The 27390-nt window shown below is 50.4% G+C and overlaps 1 protein-coding gene across 1 annotated transcript in view; it reads left to right on the top strand.

Annotated features, from left to right (window-relative positions):
* Positions 1–23432, top strand: part of COL4A4 (collagen type IV alpha 4 chain) — a 114220-nt gene extending 90788 nt beyond the window's left edge. The window contains exons 37-47 of the mRNA XM_012933241.2: positions 3584–3655; positions 5545–5673; positions 5762–5875; positions 7677–7832; positions 11977–12084; positions 13507–13515; positions 16450–16575; positions 18621–18737; positions 19678–19866; positions 22106–22392; positions 23039–23432. Coding sequence (XP_012788695.2) covers positions 3584–3655; positions 5545–5673; positions 5762–5875; positions 7677–7832; positions 11977–12084; positions 13507–13515; positions 16450–16575; positions 18621–18737; positions 19678–19866; positions 22106–22392; positions 23039–23302 — 1571 coding nt within the window. The 3' untranslated portion in view covers positions 23303–23432. The remainder of the gene's footprint in view (positions 1–3583; positions 3656–5544; positions 5674–5761; positions 5876–7676; positions 7833–11976; positions 12085–13506; positions 13516–16449; positions 16576–18620; positions 18738–19677; positions 19867–22105; positions 22393–23038) is intronic.
* The last annotated feature ends 3958 nt before the right edge of the window (positions 23433–27390 follow it).

Raw genomic sequence — 27390 nt, 5'->3', positions numbered from 1 at the left:
GACCAGTTGTCCCGGTTGGCTTGGGACTGAGAAAATATCTCAGGATGGGATGCATTCCATGCTAGATTTGGAAGCATCCCAAAGTGGAACAAACGGGCCACTCTATTAAACGTAGGATAAAAGGCCCCTGGTGAGAGGGGGATTGCAAAGAACAATTTTTCAGGCTTTACAACAAAAGAAGTTCTCAGAAGTAGGATCCAACCAAGGAACCCTGCTAGTTGGAGGCTAGCTGGGGGGCCGGGTGGGGGCTGGGGGGGAGGGAATGAGACTCTCTGGCTGGAGGGGGAGTGTGGTAGCCTCTGAGCTGGGGGTGCCCCCTGGAACCCTCTCCAGTGAGGGTTGTTAAGGGGAGGATGGACCTCAGACGTGAATAAAACATCCTCATTACCAAGGATGTGCTTTGTTAGCCTAATTGCCTCATCTGCACTGTCTATATTTTATGCATGAACAACTTTCTGATTTAGAGATGGGATTGATAAAAAAGCTTTCAGTGAAAAAGCGACGGGGGGGGGGGGACGATCACCCTGAAAACCCTGCCCAGATGTAGCTGATTCAATTTAGAAAGATAACATTGGGTCAGGCCCGGGTCAGCCAGTTCAACAATGGTGAGGGGCTGGAGCTCGGGCAAGCCAGGGTCTGGGCGTATGGTGAGGCCAGGGCGAGCTGGCAGCAGTGGGGACTGTCCACCCCCAGCCGAGTCCCCCACACCATCAGTCTTGGTGGCTTAAGCTGGAGATCAAAACCACTGACAGAACAAAGTGGTCTCAACAAATGTATCACCATTTCAGATAGATCATAATAAATATCTAGACTTGGCTGCTAAAGAAGGCCTGTGTGTTCTTTTGGTGCAAACTTGAAACACTGGCACATAAATAAGAAAGAAGATTAGAAAATAAATGAAACCAGAATTATTTGTTTTTAAAAAAATTAAGCGGTTAGGAAATAATGTTTTGGAGAGAATAAGGGTGCCTCCCTAGTTGTGTGTATGTGCAAAGAGAACCCATTAGCACCAATCTAAGTTTAGATTTTAAAAATAGAGTAACTATCTGTTGCATGGACTCATTATATAGAAAATGGAACCAATTAACTGTTACATCTTCTAATAAGAAGTCCACGGAGGACATGCTTAATGAATAGATAATAATTAGCACTTGAATTATTTATGTACCAACGGATACTTCTGACTCCTCAAATCTTGTCACCCTGTAAATCCATCAAAGGAAGTGATAGCATGGAATCAGAAATTGTAGCACTCTTTTGGAATAGTCTTCATAGTCTTCTCGGCACCACTTCAGCCTCTCCCTCACCATGACCCTCCTTCTCTATTTGGGGGGGTGCAAGAGTTGGGTCACACCTGACAGTGCTCCAGACTTAGACCTATCTCTGTGCTCAGGGATCACTCCCAGTGACTCTTGGGACCCATATTCAGTGCCAGGGGGTGGACCCAGGACCAGCAGCATGGACAGCAAGCACCTTGCCTGCTGTGCGCACGCTCTCTCCCCCCTCTCTCTCTCTCCCTCTCTCTCTCTCTCTCTCTCTCTCTCTCTCTCGCTCCCTCTCCCTCTGTCTCTCTCTCCCTCTGTCTCTCTCTCCCTCTCTCTCTCTTTCCCTCTCTCCCTCTCCCTCTCTGTCTCTCTCTCTTGCTCCCTCTCCCTCTGTCTCTCTCTCCCTCTGTCTCTCTCTCCCTCTCTCTCTCTTTCCCTCTCTCCCTCTCCCTCTCTGTCTCTCTCTCTCGCTCCCTCTCCCTCTGTCTCTCTCTCTTCCTCTCTCCCTCTCTCCCTCTCCCTCTCTCTCTCCCGCTCTCCCTCTCTCTCTCTCCCTCTCTCTCTCTCTCTCTCTCCCTGGACACCCCCCCACACCCCACCTTGCTTTATCTTTCATTAATCCACATAATCATGTCATATTTATTAGGCACCTCATGTGTGGCAGGAGATATGCTACATAGGACCTAGAAAGACCTAGCTTTTCAGTCAATAAATGTACCAGAAGGCAACCGGTCATCCAGAGACAGGACAGGGGTAGAGCATGGGGAAGGGTTGAGAGTTTGGAGGGAGCTCTTTGTAGGTGCTTGGGAGAGGAGGGACACTTTCTGCTCCTAAAACCTGAGAGGGATGAGGCCCTGAACCAGTTGTCTGCATTATACTCAGTGAGTTTGTCCTGTGCTGGGAAGGAAGCTGCTGGATGGGAAATCTCTTAGCATCCGAGGCAGGTTACTAGGCTTGACCAGGGGCTTAGAAGGTTCCTTCCTTTATTTTATTTAGTTATTTATTTATTTGGCTTTTTTTGGTCACACCCAGTGATACACAGGGGTCACTCCTGGCTCTGCACTCAGGAATTACCCCTGGCGGTGCTCAGGGGACCATATGGGATGCTGGGAATTAAACCCGGGTTTGCCGCGTGCAAGGCAAATGCCCTACTCGCTGTGCTATCACTCCAGCCCTCAGAAGGTTCCTTCCTTTAAACCAAACCTTGGGACAAGACTGTGTGAAGGGCCCAGTGGAGGCCTTGGTGCCAGGAGATATTTTATACGTATTAGCTGTCTCTCTCCTTTCTTTCCTATCACCAGCCTCTCCCTCCCTCTGTCTTCTCCTTGTAAATTTAAATATTCACATATTGTAAATATTATATCAATAGACATAAGTATGAAATATTATATCAATAAAGATGATATTTAATTAAAAAGTTAATGATGTGCCATTCTAACACAAATTTTGTGTTATATATGCTATATGTTATAATAATATGCTGTTTGAGTATCACAATTAGCTATGTAATCTATCTATAATTTCAATTCTGTGGACTTATTGGTGTTCAATGTTAAGTGACAACTTCAAGTTTGGTTGATAGATTTACCCTGAAGAAACTACACTGATGTCTGACAGACTCTGAAAGAAGTTATCAGTGAGGCCCTCTCTAATGACTGATTGGAGATTATTATAAAATACACTTCTCTTCCTTAAAGAGGCAACAAAAGGATTTACTTTGAAAGTTATTACAAACTAATAGCTGTGGAAACACTTGACTTGAACCCATTTCCCACCCCACCCCAGGACTCAAAAAAATATCAGAAATAAATAAGGAGATAAAGGTGTGCTTTCTCTGGCATACCGCAGACCCCACCCCTCCCTTTTGTCTTACTACGCTGATCTGACCAGATCCTCAAGAAATCCTCAGCAGACGTGACAGCCCGCCTAGATCCTGAACCTCATGCTCCTATTGAATCTGTGTCTTCATCTAGGGTGATTTTACCAATATAAATTCAAAGGTCACTTTCCACACCTGGACCCAGTAATTGTAGACTGGTGAGGGTGTCTGCAGTGGGCTGGAAGGAGAGGTCCCAGTGGCAGACTCAGACCCCAAGAGCAGTGCTTCCAAGCCAAAGAAGAGCGTGTTGAACAGCCATCCCATGGAGGCGTTAGGAATAACCCCATGCCGTGGAGTTTCTCTGGGGGCCAAGAGCTCGTGGCATCCCCCTGAGAGCTCAGTGGCCTCCTCAGGGCGGCACCTGCGACTGGGGGCCAGGACTCTGTGAGTTGAGTCCTTCCTCCCTTCTTGCATGTCACAGGCCTGTGGTGTGTTTCAGGTCCCACTGGGTCACCGGGTCGGGACGGCTTGCATGGCTTAAAGGGCCAGAAAGGATCCAAAGGCGCTTCAGGTAAGAAAATTCCCACTTGTGAGAGATTCAGGGCCAGTGGGACCGTGCTACCTCTGGTAGGTGCCGTTTTCCAGGTTCAACACTAAGAACTAGCCGAGAGACGTGATATTTCGGGACAATTCTTTGGTGCTGAAGATGTTTTATAACAAACAAACAAACAGGTGTTTCCAAAGTCAGGGTTTTGGCCAAAGAGCTAGAATAGGGGTCCCGGAGCTGGCCTTGCATGTGGCTGACTTGCTTTGGTCATAAGATCCCTTGAGTACCACCAAGAGTCATCCCTGAGCACAGAGCCGGGAGTCATCCCTGTGCAGCACCCTTGGGTGTGCCGCCTCCACCCCCCCTGCCAAATAAAAGAAGGCATGTGGTTGATATTGCCTGAGACTCCCTCTCTACCCAAAGTACCTCTGACAAATTGCTTAGGTGGAGTTAGGTTTCAAAATGTTATGAATAACAAATAAAGCGCTGCGGTTTTTATTCTGGGGGGTATTGTTTTAAGTGTAGTAGTGCCAAGCATGATCGCATGGGTCTAATTAGGGCTTTCCGCATCCTTCAAGAGCCTGCTGCTAAAACAAATTACCTGAATGAATTGCTGTTATTTTTTTGATGGTGCGAACAGGCTCATCAACAACAGCATCTTAGCCGCGTCTATTCAATACCACGCCTGCTGTTGCATTGGTTTCTGAGGAAAATTGCTCTCCATCGGCGGGGCCGGGGGGGGGGGGGGGCGGGGGGTGGGCGGGGAAATCTGGGATCGGGACCGTAGGCTGCAGGAATCGTGGGCATAGCTTGAATGGGCCGTGTGAGAGACACATTCTTACATTCTTCCTAAGGGTGGGAAGGGCAAGAGGAAGTCAGCTGCCTTCTGAGTCATAGAGTGGTCCCCACAGATATGCTTGATCAGATGTGTATTTCCCTCCCAGAATCTGCTGATGCTTCTCTCTCCCCTTTTGGGGTGACACTCCCTACCAACCTCAAGTGCCTCAAGTTCCTAACTCATTTCTTCATTTTTTTTTCCTGGCCATTCAGTGACCTTTCTGGTCCATCTTTCCACAGTAGAGATGGGCTGATTGCTTCTGGGGTTGTGATTTTATATTTTTCAATTTATTTTTGTTTGGGGCCACACCTAGCAGTGCTTAGGGCTTACTCCTGGCTCTGTGCTCAGGAATCTCTCTTGGCGGTGCTCAAGGGGACCTTTGGGGATGCCATGGATCGAACCCAGGTTGGCCATATGCCAGGCCAGGGCCTTTTTTTTTGTACTCTCAGGTCCAGGGTTTAAATTTTTTTTTTTTTTTTGCTTTTTTTGGGTCACATCTGGTGCTGCACAGGGGATACTCCTGGCTCTGCACTCAGGAATCACCTCTGGTGGTGCTCAGGGGACCATATGGGACGCTGGGAATCGAACCCAGGTTGGCCACATGCAAGGCAAATGCCCTACCCGCTGTGCTATCGCTCCAGCCCAGGTCCAGTGTTTAAAAAAAAGAAATTGGAGGCTCCTGGTTCCCCAAACTGTGAGAATAACTTTCTGTTCTCTAGAAGCTAAAAATAAATATATATCTAGGAAAGAGCCACCCATTCGCTGGACCCGGTGGTTACTTGGTGCGTGGAGAGAGTACAGAATGCGGCAATGGCACAGAGAGTTAGCACAGGAGGCAGGGCACCTGCCTGGCACTGCCAACCCTTGTTCAGCCTCTGACCCTGGATATGGCCCCCCAAGCACTGCCGGTAGTGATCCTTGTGCACAGTCAGGAGTTAACCCTGAGCACTGAACAAGGTCAACTCCAGACCCCAGCTCAGCGGAACCAGCCACTGCCCCGTCACGGCCCTCTTGGCAAGTACGAGCTTTCCAGGCCACGTAAGAATCACGCGGCTAACGCTGTTTCTTCATCCAGGTCTGCATGAAATGGGCCCACGAGGCGCCCCGGGCATACCTGGGCAGAAGGGAGAGCCCGGAGATCCGGGGAGCCCAGGGGTTTCTCCCCCCGGCCCCTTTGGAGAGAAAGGTCCCCCCGGTCCTCCAGGTAGGACAATGCACTCGTTGCTTCTCTTGGTGGTGCATCGGGATCTGCTGGGTGTCACAAGACTCATGACTGCATGTGTCCCCCACAGGGCGCCGTGGGCCACCCGGCCCTGCAGGTGTCCCAGGGAGAGCTGCTGAGGGGGACATTCCTGATCCGGGCCCCACTGGAGATCCGGGACCTCCTGGCCCCGACGGAGCTAGAGGTACAAGCAAATTGTGTCTTTGGGGGACAGCGATGCCCCTTCCCTTGGATGCTCCGTGGGGAAAGGGCGGGGGAGATGCCCGTGGTGGTTCCAGCACTGGGAAGATGGACACTGGGCTCGTGGAGAGTGGACGGCCACAGGCTCACCTCGACAGCCCAGCCAGAGCTTAAGCTCCTTTTGCTCCTTCTTTATGTGGCCCAGAAGCCCACTCTGAGGACTCCGACTCAAGCAAGCCTTGCCCGTAGCTTGGCCGTGAGGGTCTGGATGGAACCAGCAGGAAAGAACTGCAACTACTGGTGGTCTCTGGTGCCTGTCACCAAAACCATTGTCTCTTGCCCTGAGGGACAGAGGTGTCAGGCAGAGCAGCTGCAGAATCTCTTCATGTACCGCTAACAGCGCTTTGGGTTCCCTTCCTCACTTTCACTCTAGCAAAGACCTGATGTGACAGAGTGGGATGACTGGGGTGGGGGGTGGGGGTAGTAGAGAGCACAGAACAGTGAGATCTTGCTACGTGCAGACAATCTCATTCCAACTAGAGCTCTTCTAGAAAACACCGGCTCACTGTCCTTAAATTTCCAGGACCTTAGTAAGGATGGGATTCAAGTATGATGTAATTCTGTCTTGTACATGACATGGAAAGATGCTTAAAATGTCCAGAGAAGTCTACAAGTTAACTAGGAATAGAATTTCAGTTTAATTCCTGTGTAAAGATACTAATTTTCAAAGTGAATGATAAATTTCATTGCATAAACATTCCTTTTCACCTGCCAGCTTTCTTTATTACCCTATCCTATAATCCATCTATCTGTCCACTCATTCCAATCCACACATCTACCTAGTCATCCCGGCAGCATCTAAGCAGTAGCCACATGTCTATCCACCCACCCACTCATCCACCCATCCATCCACCCACCCACTCATCCACCCATCCATTCATCCACCCACCTATCCATCCATCTACCTACCCAGCCATCTACCCACCCACCCACCCGTTCACCCATCCATCCACCCATCCATCCAACCATCCATCCATCCACCCATCCATTCACCCACCCATCCACTCATCCATCCATCCACTCATCCATTCACCCACACATCCACCATCCATCTACCCATCCACCCATCCATCTACCCATCCATCCATCCACCCACACATCCACCATCCATCCACCCATCCACCCATCCATCCACCCACCTACCCATCCAGCCACCAACCCGCTACCCATCCATCCATCCATCCATCCATCCATCCACCCATCCATCCACCCACCCATCCATCCACCCACCTACCCATCCAGCCACCAACCCTCTACCCATCCATCCATCCATCCATCCATCCACCCATCCATCCACCCACCCATCCATCCACCAACCCTCTACCCATCCATCCATCCATCCATCCATCCATCCATCCATCCATCCACCCGTCCATCCACCCATCCATCCACCCATCCACCCAACCACCAACCCACACATATATCCACCTATCTGTCCACGTCTCCATCCACCCCTTGTGTTAAAGCAGTGGTTTGGCAATGTAACTAAAACTCATAAAGTGCTCCTTCTAACAGGAATGGCTCTGAAAGAAGGAAAACTGCTTAACTTCTTTTACTCACACAGTTCCTAAGACTATTAGCTATTTTTCAACTGGGGCTTGATGAAGCACAATCTCTTTTTACATCGGATGCTGCTGACATTCTTCTTATCTTCATTCTTTGCTTGCCAGCCATCAAATCCATTCATTAATAAACTCTCACACATACTTTGCACTTCACTGAGAGACCCTCTTCCCTCTGTTCAGGAGCCCCTGGACCTCCGGGCACCCCTGGGAGTGTTGAGCTTCTGAGAGGGGATCCAGGAGACTGTGGTCTGCCAGGGCCACCAGGTCCCCCAGGCCCACCAGGACCTCCAGGACATAAAGGCTTCCCAGGATGCGACGGAAAAGATGGTCCGAAAGGTATGGGCGCAAATGGTTTCATGGGTAAAAAAATTTTAATTTTTTAAATTGTTAAATCACCATGAGATACACAGTTCCAAAGTTGTTCATGGCAGGATTTCAGTCATATAGTGTTCCAGCACCCATTCTTTCACCAGTGTACATTTCCCACCACCAATGTCCTGAGTTACTCTCCTGCCCTCCTTCCCCCCAGTCTACCTCTATGGGAGGCACTTCTTTTTTTATCTCTGTCTCTCTCTCTCTCTTTCCTTTTGGACATTATGATTTGCAAGATAGGTACTGAAATACATCTGTCCCTTTACCTACTTTTAGCATGCAGTTTTATTTTTTAAAAAAAATTTAAAATTTTATTTTCATAAAGTTTCCATGTTCATGATAATTGATTACATTCAATATTTCAACCCCAATCCCATGACTATTACACCTTCCCACCACCACCATTCGATGTTTCCCATCACCACCCATAGGCAGATGGCACGCAGTTCTTCAGTGCGATTTCTGGCTTTCATTGTCATCATGGTCCCATCTCTACCCTAACTGCCCTCCCCACTCCCCCTTCCCTCACTTTTGGAGGCTTCCAACCATGGACCAATCCTCCTGTCCCTTGTTTCTACTGTCCTCGAGTATTCATCATCATCATCATCATCATCATCATCATCATCATCATCATCATCCCATTGATCGTCGATTTTCTCAAGCAGTCTCAATGACATCTCCATTCGTCCTATCCCTGAAATTTTAGAAGCCTCTCTTTACTTGTCTTTCCCAATGGTGCTGCATTGGAGGCTCTTTCAGGGTCAGGGGAATGAGACCCATCATTGTTACTGGTTTTGGCATATGAATACGCCACAGGGAGCTTGCCAGGCTCTCCCACCAGGCCAGGAAACTCTTGGTAGCTTGCTAGGTTCTCCCAGAGGGAGAACTAGACTATCTCCTTGAGTATTACTTCATCTTAAAGCTCTGAGGTGAGGCCCACACTGCCAGTGTATTTCCTACTTCCTGTGAGTAGAAATTGACAAGTTAAAATAAGAAGGACCAGTTCCTCTCCAAGAACACACAATTGTCTTCTCTCTAAATGGGAACTAAACTATAGAAATAAAATGCAGGCCATATGTTATTAAAAGACGGAGTCTCAGGGCTGGAGCAATAGCACAATGGGTAGGGCATTTGCCTTGCACGCGGCTGGCCCAGGTTCGATTCCCAGCATCCCATATGGTCCCCTGAGCACTGCCAGGAGTAACTCCTGAGTGCATGAGCCAGGAGTAACCTCTGTACATCGCTGGGTGTGAACCAAAAAGCAAAAAATATATAAAAAAATTTTTTTAAAAAGACATGGTCTCTGGGCTGGGGAGAGGATTCGAAAGGCTGAGTGAATGCTCTGGCTGTTCCTAGCCCCACACCACATGGCCCATGAGCCTCTCCTGCCAATGCTCTGGTCACGCCCCAACACTCCCCTGACCACCCACACTCTGCTGGGCCTCATTGCCAAGTTCAAGCACTAGACATTCAGGCCAGCGGGGCTGAAGATTGTCCCGAATGGCCTCTGGCCCTCTGAGCACTGTGACCTAGAGCAGGCTCAGAGAAGTGATGTAAGCTGTTCCCGAGCATGTGAAGCCAGCTGTGCCAAGGGGAAGAAAGTGACCTGCAGGTGACTTTAGGCTCCAAGAGACCCCAAATTCCCTGGATGAGGGAACCCAGAAGTGAGCAGCCTGGCGGCTGGCCCAGAAGTCCTGCAGCCAGGAAGAGCCGGGTGAGACCCTCAACAAGTGGTCTTAGCTGGGTCCTCCTATACCCTGAGTGGCCTCCAGGCAGGATACTGGGAATAGACAGAGCTTTGCAGCCCCTGTGGAGCCTGGGCAAGAGCAGAGGAGGGTCCAGGAAACTCAACCTTTGGGATCCTCCGTTTATCCTCACCACTCCCACCCCTCCACACGCACCCATTCATCTGCTTTGCCTCCCTCAGTTTCCATGTTGCTTTCATGCCCATAGCCCCTGCCTCAAAGGTTCAGTGGATTCTGGGAGGCTGTCCACCTGGATGCCAGGAGCCAGGGGCTGGCCTGCTCTCCCCCTCCCCCACATCCCAAGGGTCCATGGGCCTCCTCTGAGCTGAAAGTCCCATCAGGGAAAAATTCCCTCTGCAGAGAACCCTCTGGTCCCACCCACTAAAAGGATGCAGTTGCCACATTTTTGCATGGTACAAAAAGGGGCCCCCCAGACGACTCCACACAGGGCACCAGCCTCGCAGGCAGGAGGCCATGTCACTCCATCCAGGCACTGACTCCATCCAACAGCGCTGAGATTTGGAGTCCTTGGAGTCATCAGCTTGAAGCAACTGAAGCCAAGTCTGTGACCCTCTGGTCACAGCAGCCGCAGCAGGGGACACTGAGATGGTCCAGTGGGTAAGGCATTTGCTTTACATATGGCTAACCTAGGTTTGATTCCAGCACCATAAATGGTTCCCTGAGCCTGCCAAGAATAATCCCTGAGCACAGAGTCAGGAGTAAGCTCTGAGCAATCCCTGAGTGTGGCCCCAAGCCTCCCCCATACAGACAAGGAAAAAAGTAAAATTAGTTTTCATACTTAATTTCATTCATCATCATCATCATCATCATCATCCCATTGATGGTCAAATTTCTTGAGCAATCTCAGTAACGTCTCCATTCATCCTAGCCCTGAGATTTTAGAATCTCTCTTTATGCATCCTTGATTTCATTAATACAGTTTATTCAAGTAGCATCATTTTGATTATGGTCGATATCGATTATCAATAGGCTATCCAGGGACAGTTGTGCAATATTTATTCCTTTCCTAAACCAGACTCTTCTTTGCAGTTCATCAATCTTCACTCAGTTTGGACTTATCAATTTCAAGTGTTCAAGAGTCTGGTGTGTTTTTCTTGGATAGTTATTTTAGGTTGCTGGTTTAAGTCTTCCAAAGAGTTCCTGTTTCTGAATTGCTCCAAAATAGTCATTTCAATTAATTCTTACCCAAGTGACAATATTTCAGGGGCACTAGAATTTGGTCGCCTGGATTTTAGAGACTGGATTTATAGAACTCCTTTTTTTTTTTTTTTAAGTTTTGGGGTCAGAACACCCAAGAGTGCTCAGGGCTTACTTCTGACTCTGTGCTCAGGGATCAGTCCTGGCAGTGCTCAAGGGACTGTCTGTAGGTGCTGGGAAGCAAACCAGATTTCCTGTGTACTAGGAAACCACCTCAACTCCTGGACTATCTTTCTGGCCCTAGAACTACATTTGTGTTGATCAGAAGTCAATAAACAATGTTCCTTCATAAACAAGGGTGTTGGGTATCAGAGAGGCAAACGTTGAGGTTTGTAGCAGCCTGTTGACTTCTCAACAGGAAATCACTGTATCACTGTCATCCTGTTGCTCATCAATTTGCTCGATTGGGCACCAGTAACTTCTCCATTGTGAGACTTGTTACTGTTTTTGGCATATCGAATATGCTAGATAAGTTATTTTCTATTGCTCGCTTTGAATATGATGAGCGGCTTTTGTGGCCGCACACTTCTGGAATTCTAAGATTGTAAATGGCTGGGGTCCAGAGACATCTCTGTAGGGTGCTAATCCATTTTGGGATTTAACTGGGAGTCCCTGGGCCAGGGCCGTTGGTGTGCTGAGATGGCATCCAGATCCAGATTGTGGGCGTGACAGCCAGGATGCCAAGTGGATAGGGAGTCGGGGAGGGATAGCCGGCTCCTCTGCTGCCACCACCGTGTGGCCTGGAGTCTGAGTCCTGGAACCTGCATACCTGGGCCTTGCTTCTGGCAGCTCTTGGTCACTGGGACTTCATCTGGAGCTGGCAGAGAGAGCACACCTGCTCCACCTGAGGTGCCCTGGTGAAATTATCTCAGTACAGGGCCCCAGAGAGATCTCCAGCGATATGGTGTCTTCCGGGACGCGCTGCTGTGACTCTGATATCATGGACTTCCTTCAGCCCTACTGCCGTATTAGCATGCTTCCTCCAGACGGAGGGAGTCCCGTGTACAGAAGGAAAGGGAATGTCGCCTTGGTCTTGAGGCTGATACAGCGTGTAGGGGTGACCCTCAGAGTTTAGCTCCTCCTCAACCCACCTTGTCTTTCTGTATCTCCATCCCAGGTGCCTTATTGCCATATGTTCCTTTCAGGTCCTATGGGATTTCCAGGGCCACAAGGACCACCTGGGCTTCCAGGGTCACCAGGAGAGAAGGGTTTGCCTGGAAACCCGGGTTTTCCAGGCCCCCCCGGTCCTCCAGGTAAGCCTCTACACATCTCTACCTGGCAATTTGTTCAAACGTGAGTTTGGGAGGCCATCTATCAGAAAGCCATGGCATTATCTCAAATTACTAGCATCTCCTGAGGAAGTAGCCCCGCTACCTAATGTTTGAATTTAGAGGCTGGGGAGGGGGGGGAAAATACAGGGATTAGAGCTCTTGAATATTCCCCATATGTCACCGTGCAGGCCCCCTCTGCTTGCTTGGGATCCCTCGTCTCCACTCCAAGAAAAAGATTGTATTTATTTCAGGCACACTACCAAGCCTTGTGTTTGGTAAGCAAATATTTACTGTCTGACCACATAAGTCTGAACATGAGGAGTTGATTTCACACCGAATATTTCTAAAGTAAGTAAGTCGGTGTTTGCTCCCACGAGAAGCCAAGGCTGATCCGGTGATTGTGTGTGAGAACTGTCTGCCCCGTTCCCGAAAGCCCCTGGATTCCCACTGATTTCCCTGGATGTTTTATTCAACATTTTCTGCAAAGGACATTGGTTCCTAGGACGGAGAAAAGCTGTTTAACCCAAGCTTGAAACCTAACATGGCTCCGTCTCAGGGTGACAGTGCACCAGAGCTGAGTTGGAAGGAGAGACAGACAAGTGTGTCTGAGAGGGACAGAAGTATCTGTTCCAACTGTCATCCCATTGCTCATCGATTTGTTCCAGCGGGCACCTGTAACGTCTCTCATTGAGAGACTTATTGTTACTGCTTTTGGCATATCCAATACGCCATGGGTAGCTTGCCAGGCTCTGCCGTGCAGGCGTGATGCTCTCGGTAGCTTGCCAGGCTCTCCGAGAGGGGCGGAGGAATCGAACACGGGTCAGCTGCGTGAAAGGCAAAAGCCCTACCGCTGTGCTATCGCTCCAGCCCATCCATTCCAACATTGATCCAAAATCTATATGATGATAATGTGGTGTCCGTTTGGTATAGGGGACAATATCATCAATGAACCCCTGGTCCAAACCACGAACTGCACTGCCCTAGGCTGGGACAGAGCTCAATCTCACGAGGTTTTACACTTTGGTTCCGTCCAGCACCTATAAAACTTGGCAAAATAACATGGAATTCTCAGAATTCTTCCAATTAGATAGAACCCCTCTATATGTTCCTTTTTTTTTTAGGGCATATTTTTCTACCCCATGAAAATTTTATATCGTGCAGGAGAGTTTCATTTCCAGTCTTGCTATGGAAACTCCATCCCTAAATCCTCACGGCTCCCGTCAGCAATATTCATGCCGACTTTTTATGTAAATAACGTCCTGCCATCCTGCTTGCTCCTGAAGCGTTCCTCAAATGATTATGTATGTTCTCAAATGATCTCTTCCACTTTTGTCCTAACTGATAAATCTGACATCTCTTTCCGCCCTACGAATATCGTGCGGCCTTGGATCTGAATCTCTTCAGGCTCCAAAGGTAAGTATTGCTATTGCATAAATTATTTCCTCTAATTCTGGTTTCCAGCCACTTCCGCGCTTGCCTTTTTGTCTTGTGAGCTCCGCTTGGTTACATTTTGGTCGTCGGGGTGCTGTAATTATATTAGGTTGTAGTGCCATCGCTTCCTCGTTACAGATATAGTAACCCCATATTAGAGTGTCCCAGTGCAGAGCCTCATTATAGGTTGTCAAGGCGGGCTAGATGCTCAGTTATGTAATTTCAATTCAAGCCTGGAGTATGAGTGCTTTCTCTGTCAAATGCTACAGCACACACCCATGTACGTTTCTTTTATAAATCCTACACTATAAATACATGGAACACCCCTAAAATAAGCAGTATCAACCCCATGAAAAGACGGGGTCTTGAAACCCAGTCAGGAGCTGCAACAAATGTTTTCCATCGTGCCCCAAGTCCATTTTTAGGGAGCAAATTTCTTTGTGTGTTCAGAGGAAAATGCCATTAGTCTTTTTAACTCGGTGTTCACTTATGCTTCTATCACGCAAAAGCAACATATTATTTCATGCCTGGCATTTTCAGTGAGGATAAAGGGAGTTTCTCAAAAAGGAGAGAAGGGGGAAAGCATGCCTTTCTTACATTTATTCTTTCCAGGCATGTGTGATTAACCCTATAGGAAGTGAGCACAAAATAGCACTGTTGTCCAGTCCTGTTGTTCATCAATTTGCTCGAACGGGCACCAGTAATGTTTCCATTGTGAGACTTGTTGTTACTGTTTTTGGCATATCAAGTATGCGACGGGTAGCTTGCCAGGCTCTGCCGTGCGGGCGGGATACTCTCAGTAGCTTGCCAGGCTCTCCGAGAGGGATGAAGGAATGAAACCCGAGTCAACCATGTGCAAGGCAAACGCCCTACCAGCTGCGCTATTGCTCCAGTCCTGAACATAAATACTGTATTTTATTTCTGAAGGGAGGAGGTGGTCTTAGAACCTCAGTTTTCTCTATCAGCCTCTGGTTTATTAAAGAGTATTAAAAAAGAAAAACAAACCCAAAATCAGAATTTGGGGAAAAAATCCTACTATCTAAAAATTTGCATTAAAAACTTAAAGTTGGGTATTTGCTGAGTTTTTGCCATAATCCTTTTAGTGCATCTCTAAGGTTGTACATAAACGCATTCCAAGGCTAAATAAGATAGCCCAGCCGTATACGTCCCCTCCCGTTTCCTCCTCTTCCTCCTGCCACCACTGGTAAATTTCCACAGTAATTCACCAGATTATTCAGGGGAAAGTGGAAAATATTGACATGCATCTCTCTCAAGTCACCCAGGGTAGAAGTTCCAAGTTTTACATGAAATTACATATATTGTAAAAAGATATCTAGCTCTGCCATGCTTGGATTTCATACAGTGTTTATCGAGGGGTTAAATTCCAACTGCTTATAAAGAATTCAAGTCAATTTACACAGGCAAATCTGCTCTTATATAGACTAAAACTTGGCCATTAGGATTTTCTTGCGATTATCACTGCACTGTTTATGTGAGTACCATTTTTGTTGTAGTTGGGCTCCTTCAAACAAAAGGGTGCTTAGCTGTCATTAAAATTTTTCCGCACATTTGTATGAGTTTTAAGCCTAAGAAGTCATGTTTTACATAAAATTGCATTCTGTAAAATTCATCTCACGGATGCTGAGAGTTCTTCATGCAGTCGGTATGACAATTACGAGCAGGGGGCTTAAACCTGAAGGCTGAAGTTCATTATAGGCTGCTGTGTTAGTCCTGTGATGTTAGATGTGTCCCTTACCTGAGTGGAATCACCTGTAACTTTCTCCCGACAGCAGCACACAGCACTGGAGGGAGCACTGCATGAGGAGCTCTTAGCAGAGGGTCTGCTACTCGATAAATCAGTCAATCCAACAATTCAACTCACTGCCATTGGTTTACTTCAATTCAATAACTTCCATTCATGTTTCTCGTCTACTTAGCATTATCATTTCTCTTCCTGGGGGCGATCCCAGCCAGGTGACTAAATGAAGCATTAGAAGAAAAAATGCCTTAAAGATGCAATCATAACCAAGTGAAGTCTCAAACTTTTAGAGCAGTGGTTCTCAACGTCAGCCCGTGAGCCTGCCCTGGGAACACGTAAGGCTCAGGGCCTCGAGGATCTGATAAACTAAGTTCTCATGTGCTATGGTCAGAGTTCCACTTCCTAGTATGATACTTCCCAGGCTTGACTGACCGTGCAAACAGCTAGAGAATATAAAAAAGTAACTGAAGCCAGTTGCTCATCCCCCTGAAATTCCAATTCTTTACATCTAAGCAGGGGTCCCGGTGCCAGTTATTCTCAAAAGCTCTAGCTGGATTCATTGGATTGGATTAAGGGCAATGCCCAGACTGTAACTTAGACCATTAACCTGTATATTGGGGACTCAGGCATCCAGATTATTTTTATGATGCTCGTGCAGAATTTTGACATGCACTCAGTTTGGAAAAACATTGCTTTCAGATCTCCAGCAACCCTGAAATTCTTTCTCTTCGAGCAACAGACACAATGCAAAGGAAACCTCCCTCTGCAATGTAGAGTAACAAACTAGAAGGACATTAAACTGAGCATTAGGAACCCACCAGTGTCTCTCTCTATGCCAGCAAGAGTGGCCCAAAGGCAGGAACCCCTGTTGGAATGACTAAATAATCATGTTCCAGCCAATCTTCCTTGTCTCACACTTACTTTGCTTCCTCTAAATAACCATTCACATATTCATCCATTCATTTAACAAGATCCTTCCTGGAAGGTTTTCATGCACCTCACAGTGAATTAAAATTCTGCCTTCATGGCGCTGACACTGGACTCTTGAAGAATCTTGAAAATGTTCAGCATCGTTCAGAATCCCAGACAAGGAAGAAGGAGATTGTCCATTCATGGAAGCATACAAATCACCATATAAGCTGAGGTTCCAATTTCAGGTGAACGAGGACCACCTGCAGACTTGGATTCCTGCCCCCGAATCCCGGGACTGCCTGGGGTACCAGGCCCAAGAGGACCAGAAGGAGCCATAGGACCCCCTGGCACAAGAGGCCCTCCAGGACCAGGTACAAGTCTCATGCTGATGTTCACTATTTGTACCCTGTATCACTGAATCGAAACCCTACTGGTTGTGCCAGGTAGAGTGTTCATATGGAGGCTAAAAAGTCTTTCATCCTTGTCAGGATGAAGTGATGAAAGTCTTCCTCTTCCATAGCGTTTTCCAGGCTTCCCTGAAGGTTTCCTGCCTTAACTGAATCAACGCATTCCTTCTACTTCTGTGTTAAACACTATTGAAATCCTTTCTGTTTGGGCGGCGTTGGGATTTGAGGTTTTGAAACCTCATAGGACAACAGAGTAGATGTTCTATTCATAGTGGTTAATAGCTGTTGACTTGCTTTTAAGTGAACAACAATTGCCTTGGCTCAGTGGAGCAGAAACAGCTGACAAGAAGCAAAGAGGAGATGTATTTATTGCATAGAGGAGGGGGAGGGAGAGGGGGCTCCTACTAAATGATGCCAGTGGCACCATTGCCCCCTCTAACCAACTTGCACCCTGTTCCTTCAGGGATGTCACGGCAGGGGGCTTATAGAAGAATGTAAGCCGAACGATTCTCTGAAAAAAGCATTCTCCAGTTTGTGTTCTCTGTGCCTAGCCCCACTGCCTCTGGTCCTTTGCACTTACAGAGGGAGCCCTGGATGGGAGTTCAGCCACCCCAGTGGCCAGTGCCCCTGACCCTGCACCCCCTGAGTGAAAATGAGCTTCAGGGGCCAGAGGCCACTGGCTCTCCCTCAGCGCTGGCTTGATTCCTGTTGTTGTTGTTGGCGAAGTGGGTGTAGAACTGAATTTGTTACCACTTGTTTCCTCAAACCCAAGCAGCTAAGGGTGAGCCATGCTCCCGGTGGTGATCTCAGTGGTCGCTGCACGCCCACTAAGCGTGGGTCAGGCCACACAACGCTGATGTCCACCCTCGCCTCTCCCACAAGGTCTCAGGATTTGCCCTTCACTCGGGTCTCTCAGTGCCGCCATTTGCCTTCTCGATGGCCCCAAAGTCAAGGTTTCCGGGGTGGGCCCCCTCGGCAGGGTCCACCTTGAAGAGCTGTGCAGGGGAGTGAGTGAGCGTGTGGGAGTCACTAGAGCACACGCTCTTTGATGCACGGGTGGTCTCAAGCTGATTCTGGCAGACAGAGGGGAGCAGAGGGAGAGACTGGGGAGGGAGAGAGTGATGAGAGAGGGAGAGAGGAGGAGGAGGGATGATAAAGAGAAGGAGAAGAGGAAGGGCTAGAGGATAGGAGAGAAGGGAAGCAAGAGGACACAGGAACAGAAAAGAGGAGAGAGAGAGAGAGAGAGAGAGAAAGGAACCCCAAGGAACCCCAGGGGACCTAATAACTCAGCTTAAACCTGTTTATCCACCACACCAATACACCCCCAGAAAGGACCATACCCTGTCCTGACCCAAAGGTGCTGTGCAAAGTCCACGCTGGACTCATGGTGAGCACACAGGGACCTTCCAGCCCCGGTGCAATGCTGTCCCCAGACAGGTGCTGGTGGCTGACAATGCCCCCTGCCCGTGAGGGCACCTTGGGCTGGCTGGGCTTCAGTTTCCCTAGGATGGCCTGGCATCTATGAACCCCTTGGCACCTCACTGCGGTGCAGAATGACTGGCATGATTCACGCACAGCCCTGCAACACGCAAGACATCATTCATTTTATTACAATTTTTAATCACTTAAAACCCTGTAAAAACTGCTGCCCTCGTCCCAAACTTCATTTGAGTCCCAGTTGGATTTAACAAGTTCAATGCACTCTTCCACTCTGGCTTCAAAGATGGAGAATTCTAGAAACCATCTGAGTCCACGTGGCCCCACATCCCTAACCTACGGGGAACATTCTCACTGAGCACGTGTGGGTGTGGGTCACGCGCTCCTGCCCGTGACCTCATGGCCACGCTGACCGTCCTAGTGCTCCAGCCCCCCCTGCCATCGTGCCCTGGGAGGGGGTGGGCAGGGACAGTGGAAATGAGAAGCCCAGGGCCAGCTGGGGTTCTCCTGGGCCTCTGGGGTGCTGGCAGGCCCGAGCTGTTTCCCCACGGCCATCCTCACCTCCCATGCAGGGTGCAAAGGGGAGCCGGGCCTGGACGGCAGGAGGGGCGAGGACGGCATCCCCGGCTCCCCCGGGCCTCCAGGACGCCCAGGGGACCATGGCGAGGCGGGCTTCCCTGGCCCAGCAGGTAAGTGAGGCGCTTCGGGCAGGCTGTGTGCAGCGTCCCTGGTGCCTCCAGCCCAGCCAAGGCTCAGCCTTGGTGCCCAGGGTCCAGGCCGCTCCGTCCGTCTCTTCCTGAGGTAGCTGAGCCCCCAGGACACCGCGGCTATGCTGCTGCTGTTCCAGGGGTGGGTGGGTGGGTGGGTGGGTGAGTGGGTGGGGTGTTCACCCGCTACAAGCGGGAGAATCACTGGGCCTCTGAGTCCCTTCATCTTAGCCTATGGCCTACAGCAAATTCAGACAGGAGGAGGGTATGTGTGTGTGTGTGTGTGTGTGTGTGTGTGTGTGTGTGTGTGTGTGTGTGTGGCAAATTCAGACAGTAGGAGGGTGTGTGTGTGTGTGTGTGTGCATGGCAAATTCAGACAGTAGGAGGGTGTGTGTGTGTGTGTGTGGCAAATTCAGACAGTAGGAGGGTGTGTGTGTGTGTGTGTGTGCGTGGCAAATTCAGACAGTAGGAGGGTGTGTGTGTGTTCATGAGTGTGTGTATGTGTGCATGCATGTGTGCACATGTGTGCATGTGTATACATGTGTGAGCGCGAGTGCATGCATGTGCATATGTATATATGCACATGCGCTCATGCATGTGTGTGTGCATGTGTGTGTGCGTGCATGTACATATGTGTCTCCATAACCTGGGCTGCTTCTGTGTGAGGCACGCACCTTACCCTCTCTCCGGCCCTAGAGGGATGCACCCTGGGGCTCTAGGAGGAGCGTAAGCCCCTCCCTGCTGACTCCGGTGTGCTCTGATCTTTATGCCACTGGGATGGGCATTCCTGGGAATGCCTCCAGGCACGCTGCTCTGTTTCCTGAGCGCGTGCCACAGCAAGGGGCCGGCCTGTGTGCTATTGCTGACTCACTCCGCTGTGCTCCCAAAACTGCCTTCCCATCTCCCCTCTTTATTCCGCCAGGTCCTCCGGGGCCCCCTGGGGCTCCTGGGCGCCCGGGGCTCAGCGCCGCAGCCTTCGGGGGCTTCCTCCTGGTTCTGCACAGTCAGACGGACAGAGAACCCGTGTGCCCAGCGGGCATGGCCCGGCTCTGGGCGGGCTACAGCCTGCTGTTCCTGGAAGGGCAGGAGAAAGCTCACAACCAGGACCTCGGTAGGTGCCCGGCCAGGGCCTGTGGGAGCAAGATTTGGGCTCATTTTTATGGAAACAGCGATGGGTTGTTTCTTGGCTGGCCTTAACTTCTCTCCTCTAAGTGCCATGGCTTCAGTTCTGTTAGTGACAAGGGCCCAGGCACGCAGGGGTCCCAGCCCCTACCCTCCACCACTGGTTTCTATTTGATTGCTTTCGGGGGCTGCAGCAGAGTGTGCTCGGGGCGTACACCTGGCTCTGTGCCCAGGGATCACTCCTGGCAGAGCTCATGGGCCCTGTGTGGTGCCAGGGATCAAACCCGGGCGAGAGAGGCGCCAGGCAACCCCCTAACCCCCTGGGCTATCTCTCGTGGCATCTTCAATGAGATCCTTGACTTCAGCGTTTTTCATTCATTTACAAATTTCTGTAGTTTGGGGTTGGTCCTGCCCAAAGTATTCAGGGGGTCCAGGGGCACCACCGGGGAGTCACGGCCATTCTGGACGCCCGAGAATGTGTCACTACACAGACCCTGCAGATCTGGGGGCCTCTGGGCCTCCTGGGCTCCACCTGGCGGTGCTTGGGAGGGATCCTACAGTGCTGAACATCGGGCCGGGTCGAGTGCAGGCCAGGCACCAGCCTGAACCGCTGGACCATCTCTCAGGCCCTGACTCTGGACTACGGTCAATTCTCAGCCAAACGCTATCAACTCTACAACACTCTAAGGAGCCGAGGTTCGACCTCTGGCTGCAGTCAGGACGGTCAGCCCGCCAGCCAGCAGGCTTTAGGAACGCCTGATGTCCCCACTGATGTCCAGGACATCTCTGATACGAAACGGTTGGGACTTGCCAGCAGGGGTTTGAATCCCGGCACAGAGAACCGGTGTGTCAGGGGTGGGGCAGGAGGGGGCATGGTCAGCACCCTGCCCAGGAGATGTCCTTCCAGGCGGCTGCCCACTCCCTGTCCAGCTCAGGTTTGTTTTTCAAGTCCTGCAGCTGCCTCTACTGCCTGATGCCCGACATTCCCGACCGGTTCTCAGTAACAGACGGCGTCCCCTTTGGGAATGGGGTTTGGGCTGCGGGGTCAAGCATGCACCACATTGGACCTCATTTTCCAAGCCAGTGGTGGGATGGTGGGCCTTGCAGGCACTAACAGGAATGGTTGACGGCAAGTGGACTCTGGTCACTGCCCCCTGGGCTAAGACCCCGGCAGCAAAGGGGGCTGCTGCTTCCACATCTCTCTCGGTCGCCCCCTGGAGGTCAGCCTTGGTCTTGCCCCTTTTTCATTCTCTTCCTTCTCTCCTGCTGACCCTTCAGTCTCTCTCCTGCCGCCCGCCCCGTATGCTCCGAGTCTGACTCCTGCCCTGGTCAGGCCAGAGTCAACATCTCGAAACTCTGCAGAACTATTGAGCTAAAATCCAAACTCCCTAATGAGCTCAGTAAAACTCACATCCAGGGTTTCACTGAGCTTCCCTCCCGTCACATCTCAGAGCCCGTTCAGCTCCTAGCTCCCTTATCACAAAACTCTCAGGGGGCCGGAGAAATAGTGCATGGGGAGACACTTGCCTTGCAGGCAGCCAACCCCATCTCAATCTCAGACACCCCGTATGACTGTTCCCCTGAGCACTTACCTTCATTGCCTTGGCAGGGACCTTCCCTATCTGCCTACCTGCCTACATCATTATGATTTTGTATTTCTGTCATTCTGCCCATTTGCTCATCCCACTTCCACTCTATCCACATTTTTCTTTCTTTCTTTTTTTGGGGGGTCACACCCAGAGATGCACAGGGGTTACTCCTGGCTCTGCACTCAGGAATTACTCCATATGGGATGCTGGGAATTGAATCCGGGTCTGACGCATGCAAGTCAACCACCTTACCTGCTGTGCTATTACTCCAGCCTTTTTTTTTTCTTTTTGGGTCACACCCGGTGATGCACAGAGGTTACTCCTGGCTCCGCACTCAGGAATTACTCCTGGCGGTGCTCAGGGGACCATAGGGGATGCTGGGAATCGAACCTGGGTCGACACCCTACCCACTGTGCTATGGCTCCAGCCCCACAGGTGGAAGCTTTGTAAAGACTCCATAGCTCACTGTCCCTGCACCCCTGGCCCTTTGCTGGGCCCAGGAGAGTCCGGGGTGGGAGAAGCATCAGGTTTCTCCGACACGGGAGCAACCTTCAACAGAGCCTGTGAGCGATGGGCACCGGGCACGTAGGGACGGCCCTGGGCGCGCCTTGACCCTCCGTCTCTTCTCCCCGTGCCCAGGACTGGCCGGCTCCTGCCTGCCCGTGTTCAGCACGCTGCCCTTCGCTTACTGCAACATCCACCAAGTGTGCCACTACGCCCGGAGGAACGACAAATCCTACTGGCTGGCCAGCGCGGGGCCCGTGCCCACCGCCCCGCTCTCGGAGGAGGACATCCGCCCCTACATCAGCCGCTGCGCCGTGTGCGAGGCGCCCGCGCAGGCGGTGGCTGTGCATAGCCAGGACCAGACCGTGCCCCCGTGCCCGGGCGCATGGACCAGCCTCTGGACCGGCTACTCCTTCCTGATGGTGAGCACCCCCGTCCCCGCCCCGGCCCGCCCAGCCCCCACACTAGCGCTGTGGACGGTGGTCCCATAAATACGGGCAGTCAGCCTGGGGGGCCAGGGGTGGACATGAGCTCCCCGAGGTCCCCCCCCCCACCCGGCCACAGAAGGACCCTTTCGCTTCTTTGTTGCCGCTCTGGGTTCTTATTTCTTGGGCAGGATTGGGGAGACAGGTCAATCTCTGCCTCGGGGTTTCTCTTCTTTTTTGGGGGTGGAGGATGGGCATCAATTCTCTTTCCGAGGCAGGTGGGACTTGGCTCTTCCTGGGCTAATTTCAGGGAGAACAGAAAGCAAAAGTCAAGTGCAGGCCTCCATGTGCTCTGACTGGGCCTGGGCTTGTGGGCCCATGTCTGCACCCCAATTCTTAAATCTGGGGACACATCTCCCCAGCATTGCTCGGGCAGGCTTTGGGGCCCTCCTGGTCATGGTTTATTGGGAACCTCGAGGTGTTCACAGGGGTCACCCTAATGGCACTCCAGGGCCTGCAGTTCCGTCCCCAGTGAGGCTAGAAGGGGGTGACCCACTGTTGCGGGGATGGACCTGGGGTCAGCGCCTTGCCCCCCCCCCCCACCCTGAACCCAGCGCCCTGACCGTCTCTTGCTCCCCGGCAGCACACAGGAGCCGGGGCCCAGGGCGGCGGGCAGGCCCTCATGTCCCCAGGCAGCTGCCTGGAAGACTTCAGGGTGGCCCCCTTCATCGAGTGCCAAGGCCGGCGGGGCACGTGCCACTTCTTCGCCAGTGAGTACAGCTTCTGGCTGAGCACCGTCGGCGCAGATGGGCAGTTTTCCTCGGCGCCATCCCCGGCCACCCTGAAAACTGGCCAGGCCCAGCGCCAGAGGGTCAGCCGCTGCCAGGTGTGCATGAGGCCCGGCTAGAGGACAGCGGGGACAGTGCCAGGGGTGGAGCCAGAAACCCGCCTGGCTGAGGCCTCCAACAGCGCCAGGACAGCAACTCTCAAGGTGCTCAGTTTTGAATTCTGCTTTCCCGGAGCCCCGGGAGTCCTGCTCCCCCTCCTTCTCCCTCCAGACTCCATTTTTTTTTTTTTTTAAGCTGGAGTTTTCAGCTCCTCCAGGACGGGCGTGAGCCGACTTTATTGAAAACTATGCGAATTCCCAGGCAGGCAGAAATCAATGGGGAGAGACAGCCGACAAATTGCGTTACTGAGGTCTCCCCTCATTGGGGAGCAGCGTTTTCAACCATGGAAGTCAATTACTCCAGAACCCAGCAGGCTTCCGGCTGGATTTTGCAGGGAAAGAAAAAAAAAAGAAAGAAAAGAAAGAAATAGGACCACAAATGAATGTTGAAAGTAGAGATTTCCAACATTTCAAAATGATTTCCTCTGTCATCTATTTTTCCATGCACTTTAAATAATTGTAAAATCATGACCCGGAGGGATTTCAACAACAACAACAACAACCACACACACACACACACACACACACACACACACACACACACACACACACACACACACACACCAACCACCCCAGTGTTCACAGTTCACTGCAAAGCAGAATGAATCAGGATGCCGGGAAGGGCCTTGGCCTCCTAGGGATGCGGTATTAGCATAAACACATCCCAGACGAGAGCATAAAACACTCTCTTCTGCAGTTTGCAGAGAATGGAAATGCCTGCTTGGGCAACGCTTTTGAAAAGCAGCAATTATGGGAAAAATGTATATATTCAATAAGGGATTAAGAGCCTAAGAGCTGTTAATGAATATTAAGGCCGTGATTCACAAAAATGGACGGGCATTGCCGGGAACTTCCAAACAGAACGCTTTTTCCCCAGTCGGGGGGCCCAGCCAGCCTCCCTGCGCCCCTGCAAATGGGGCTGTCGCCACCTGGGGCCCCCTCAGGGGGCATGAGGGCGTACAAAGCCTCAGGCCCATGTGTGCCTCTCCTTCCCTTGGCATAATGACAGCTCGGAGGGCGAGTGACAGCGCTATCATTATGTACTTGGGAGAAAATTAAGGGCCGACTTAATTAAACTTAGGGAAGAAGATTCATTTAAGTCTGGGTCACCCTGCCAGGGCGTCATGGTGCTATCTTTAAAACGCAACAAAAGGCAGCCTGAAATTTGAATTTTATGTTCCTAAGACTGGTTTTTATAGGACCATCTTCTCTTTCCAATTTTCAAAGCATCCTTATATTTTTCTTTCACCATGACACACAGCCAGTAGTTAGACGTTCAGCCTTTCTATTTTCCATGCAGTGGACAAGACAGGTTCATTGGTGACGGTGCAGGATGGCTCACCTAGTGGTGCTCAGGGCTTACTCCTGGATCCGTGCTCATGGGTCACTCCTGGCAGAGTTCAGGGACAGAACCGGGTCAGATGCATACAAGGCACTGCCCTAGCTGCTTGACTATCTCTGGCCCAGTAGGTTCATGCTTAATGGCGCATCCTCTGTATTCTGGATCCACTGAAAAGCCAAAGATCCATTTTCTATTTTCCCATTGTCTATTTATCTTTTAAAAACTAAAAGACCTTCTGGAAACACCAACAACAGAACACGTTTAGGGAAATAGCCTTCCTTGTACTAAAAAGTGTCACTTCTAGGAAAACTAAGTAAATTACTTGTAAGAAAACGACTTCGATTTCAGTGCTCAGCCTCAACAGACTTAAAAATAGCTGGGCATAGAAAAGCTCAATGAGACAGTGTTGATAGAAAAAGTTTTTCTTGCCAATGGTGGCTGAAAAAGCTATTCTCTAGCTCCCAAACAGCCTTATGTTAGATTACTCCCCACCCTGCTCCCTCCCCCCTCACCCGTCCTGCCCACTGGCCATTTCTTAATCTTTTTAAAAAACTACTTCCTGATCAAGAGAAACACTTCCTGATCAACAGAAACGTTAACACAACAATTTTCCTTGATGGGCCCGAACAGTTCCTGTTTCACTCAACACTTCTATTTCACCCGTATTTATAATGACACTTATTTTTTTTGTTTCCAAGCACACTATCCCACAGTCCCCAAATGTAAGCCCTTGAAAAAGTCATTCCATTCATTCCTGATGGTGGCCAGTCAGACCTCTCCTGGGAAGATAGAAGGAGGATCCATGAAATAATAAGCAGGACATATGTTTGCTCCTTCAACTTTCATGTTTTTTGTGTGTGAACTTTTTGGGTTTTGGATTTGGGGACTCATCTGACAGTGCTCAGGGCTTACTCCTGTCTCTGTGCTCAGGGATAACTCCTGGTGATGCTGGGAAACAAACTTGTGTCAGCTACATACAAAGCAAGCACCCTACCTGCTGTATCACACAGGTGTGTGCCTTTGACTTGAAACACATTAACTCTGGTATTAGAATTTCCTTCAGACACTGGCTAAATAAACTTTTCTGAAAACAGACTGAGTAAAGTGGGTAATTGGCCTGGGATATGGGGACAAGACTGATGTTTTGAAATACCGTTCTCTCCAGATTCCCTCTCAAGCATCACCGACACAGCCTTCTGAGGCTGAAAAAGCTGGTACAGGCCTCCAGGGGCAAATACAGTCGGGGAAAAGCAAAATAATGTGTTGGACCAGAAGGCCACATGTTTCTTCAGCTGGTTAGAGAAACAGCCTTTCTCTGTGCAGCATGAACTATGTTGAACACTGTTTTCCACATCTATTCCTGTCCTCACTTAGCCTTGAAGAGATCCTCTTCCCAAGAATCCCCACCTTGCTTGTGGTATAGAATGCATCAGGATTATCCACAGGAACTTGTTCTAGGTGGTGTTTTTTTTTTCTCTTTTTCCCAGAGGGGGCTTCCAAGCAGTGCTCAGAGCTCACAGGGGGCCACTCCTGGAGCTATTCAGCTAATCTGGCCAGTGGTTCAATGCAGGACCCTGTTGCTTAGGCCCTGGATACCAGAGATTACCCCGACCGCCCCAGCAGTGGCTCCTGGGCCCCGCCCAGCAATGCTTGGGGGACCATTTGGTGCCAGGGATCAAACTGGGGTTGGCTACATGCAAGGCTTGTGTCCTGGCCCCTGTGCTATGTCTCCAGCCACTCTGCTCTAGGTTTTGTGCTGGTTTGGGCCGCTTCCCTTCTGGGTCCTCAGTCTCTCCGTGGGGCTCCCTTCCTTCCAGGAAACTGGTCTTGGGGCATCAGGGCAGTAAACAGCTGCTCCTTCCTCCTCTTCTCTATGCTCCCTAGTCCTGACCCTAGAGAGTGCTTCCTGTGACCGGCCACATTCTTGCTCTGCCCCCTGGGATGCCTGTCTGAACACAGCCTCTCACCAGCGCCCGGTACTTGACATCTCCCAGTGGATACCGCCCATTTCAAAGCCCAGTTATCATGTCTCTGGGAGGGAAACTTGAACTTGCTCTTCGCCTTCACCTCTCCCCAATGACTTCCGGGGTAAAAGGTCACCAGGAGATTTTACTTCCACTCTTTCCATGGCCGACATCCCCCTCCAGGTACACGTGTGCCAGACAGAGCACTAATTCCCAGGAGAGTTTGCACTGGCGTCAGGGAGCAAGGAGGAGAGCATGCGAGAACTTTCTACTTCTCCTAGACTCCTGGACTTCCTTCTGCTCTTCCCAGCATAGCTTGTGGACCTGTCCCTGTGGGTGTGTCAGTTGTTCCCACAATGGCTTGTCACCTCCTTCATGGTCCACTTTAGGGACCATGCTTTGTCCTGTCTGTGTGACCAGGGTCTGCACACAGCCAAGCACCTCATTGACACCCTGTTCTTTGTTCAGTGGCAGTTTAGTGTCAGGAGGTGACAGTGACCTATGGCTCTGTGGAGAGAGTTCTCATTGACAAAATGAAGACAGAGTTCCTCTATTCCAGAAACTTTGGGTGTATCTGTCAGCTTTCACTCTCCCACGCTCCTCTCATAATTACAGACTGGGAGTCAACGGAGGAGTCTGAATAGTCGAAACCCAGCTTTTCCATAGACTGAAGTTTCAGTCATGGTAAGTTTTGAGAAATCTAGGTGAGAGACATTTTGTCGCAGAGATGAGCTATGCCTTAC

This window comes from Sorex araneus, chromosome X (assembly GCF_027595985.1).
Source record: "Sorex araneus isolate mSorAra2 chromosome X, mSorAra2.pri, whole genome shotgun sequence".
In the NCBI taxonomy this organism is placed as follows: domain Eukaryota; kingdom Metazoa; phylum Chordata; class Mammalia; order Eulipotyphla; family Soricidae; genus Sorex; species Sorex araneus.
Note: the sequence above shows the minus strand (reverse complement) of the source record. Positions and strands in the feature narration are given on the sequence as shown.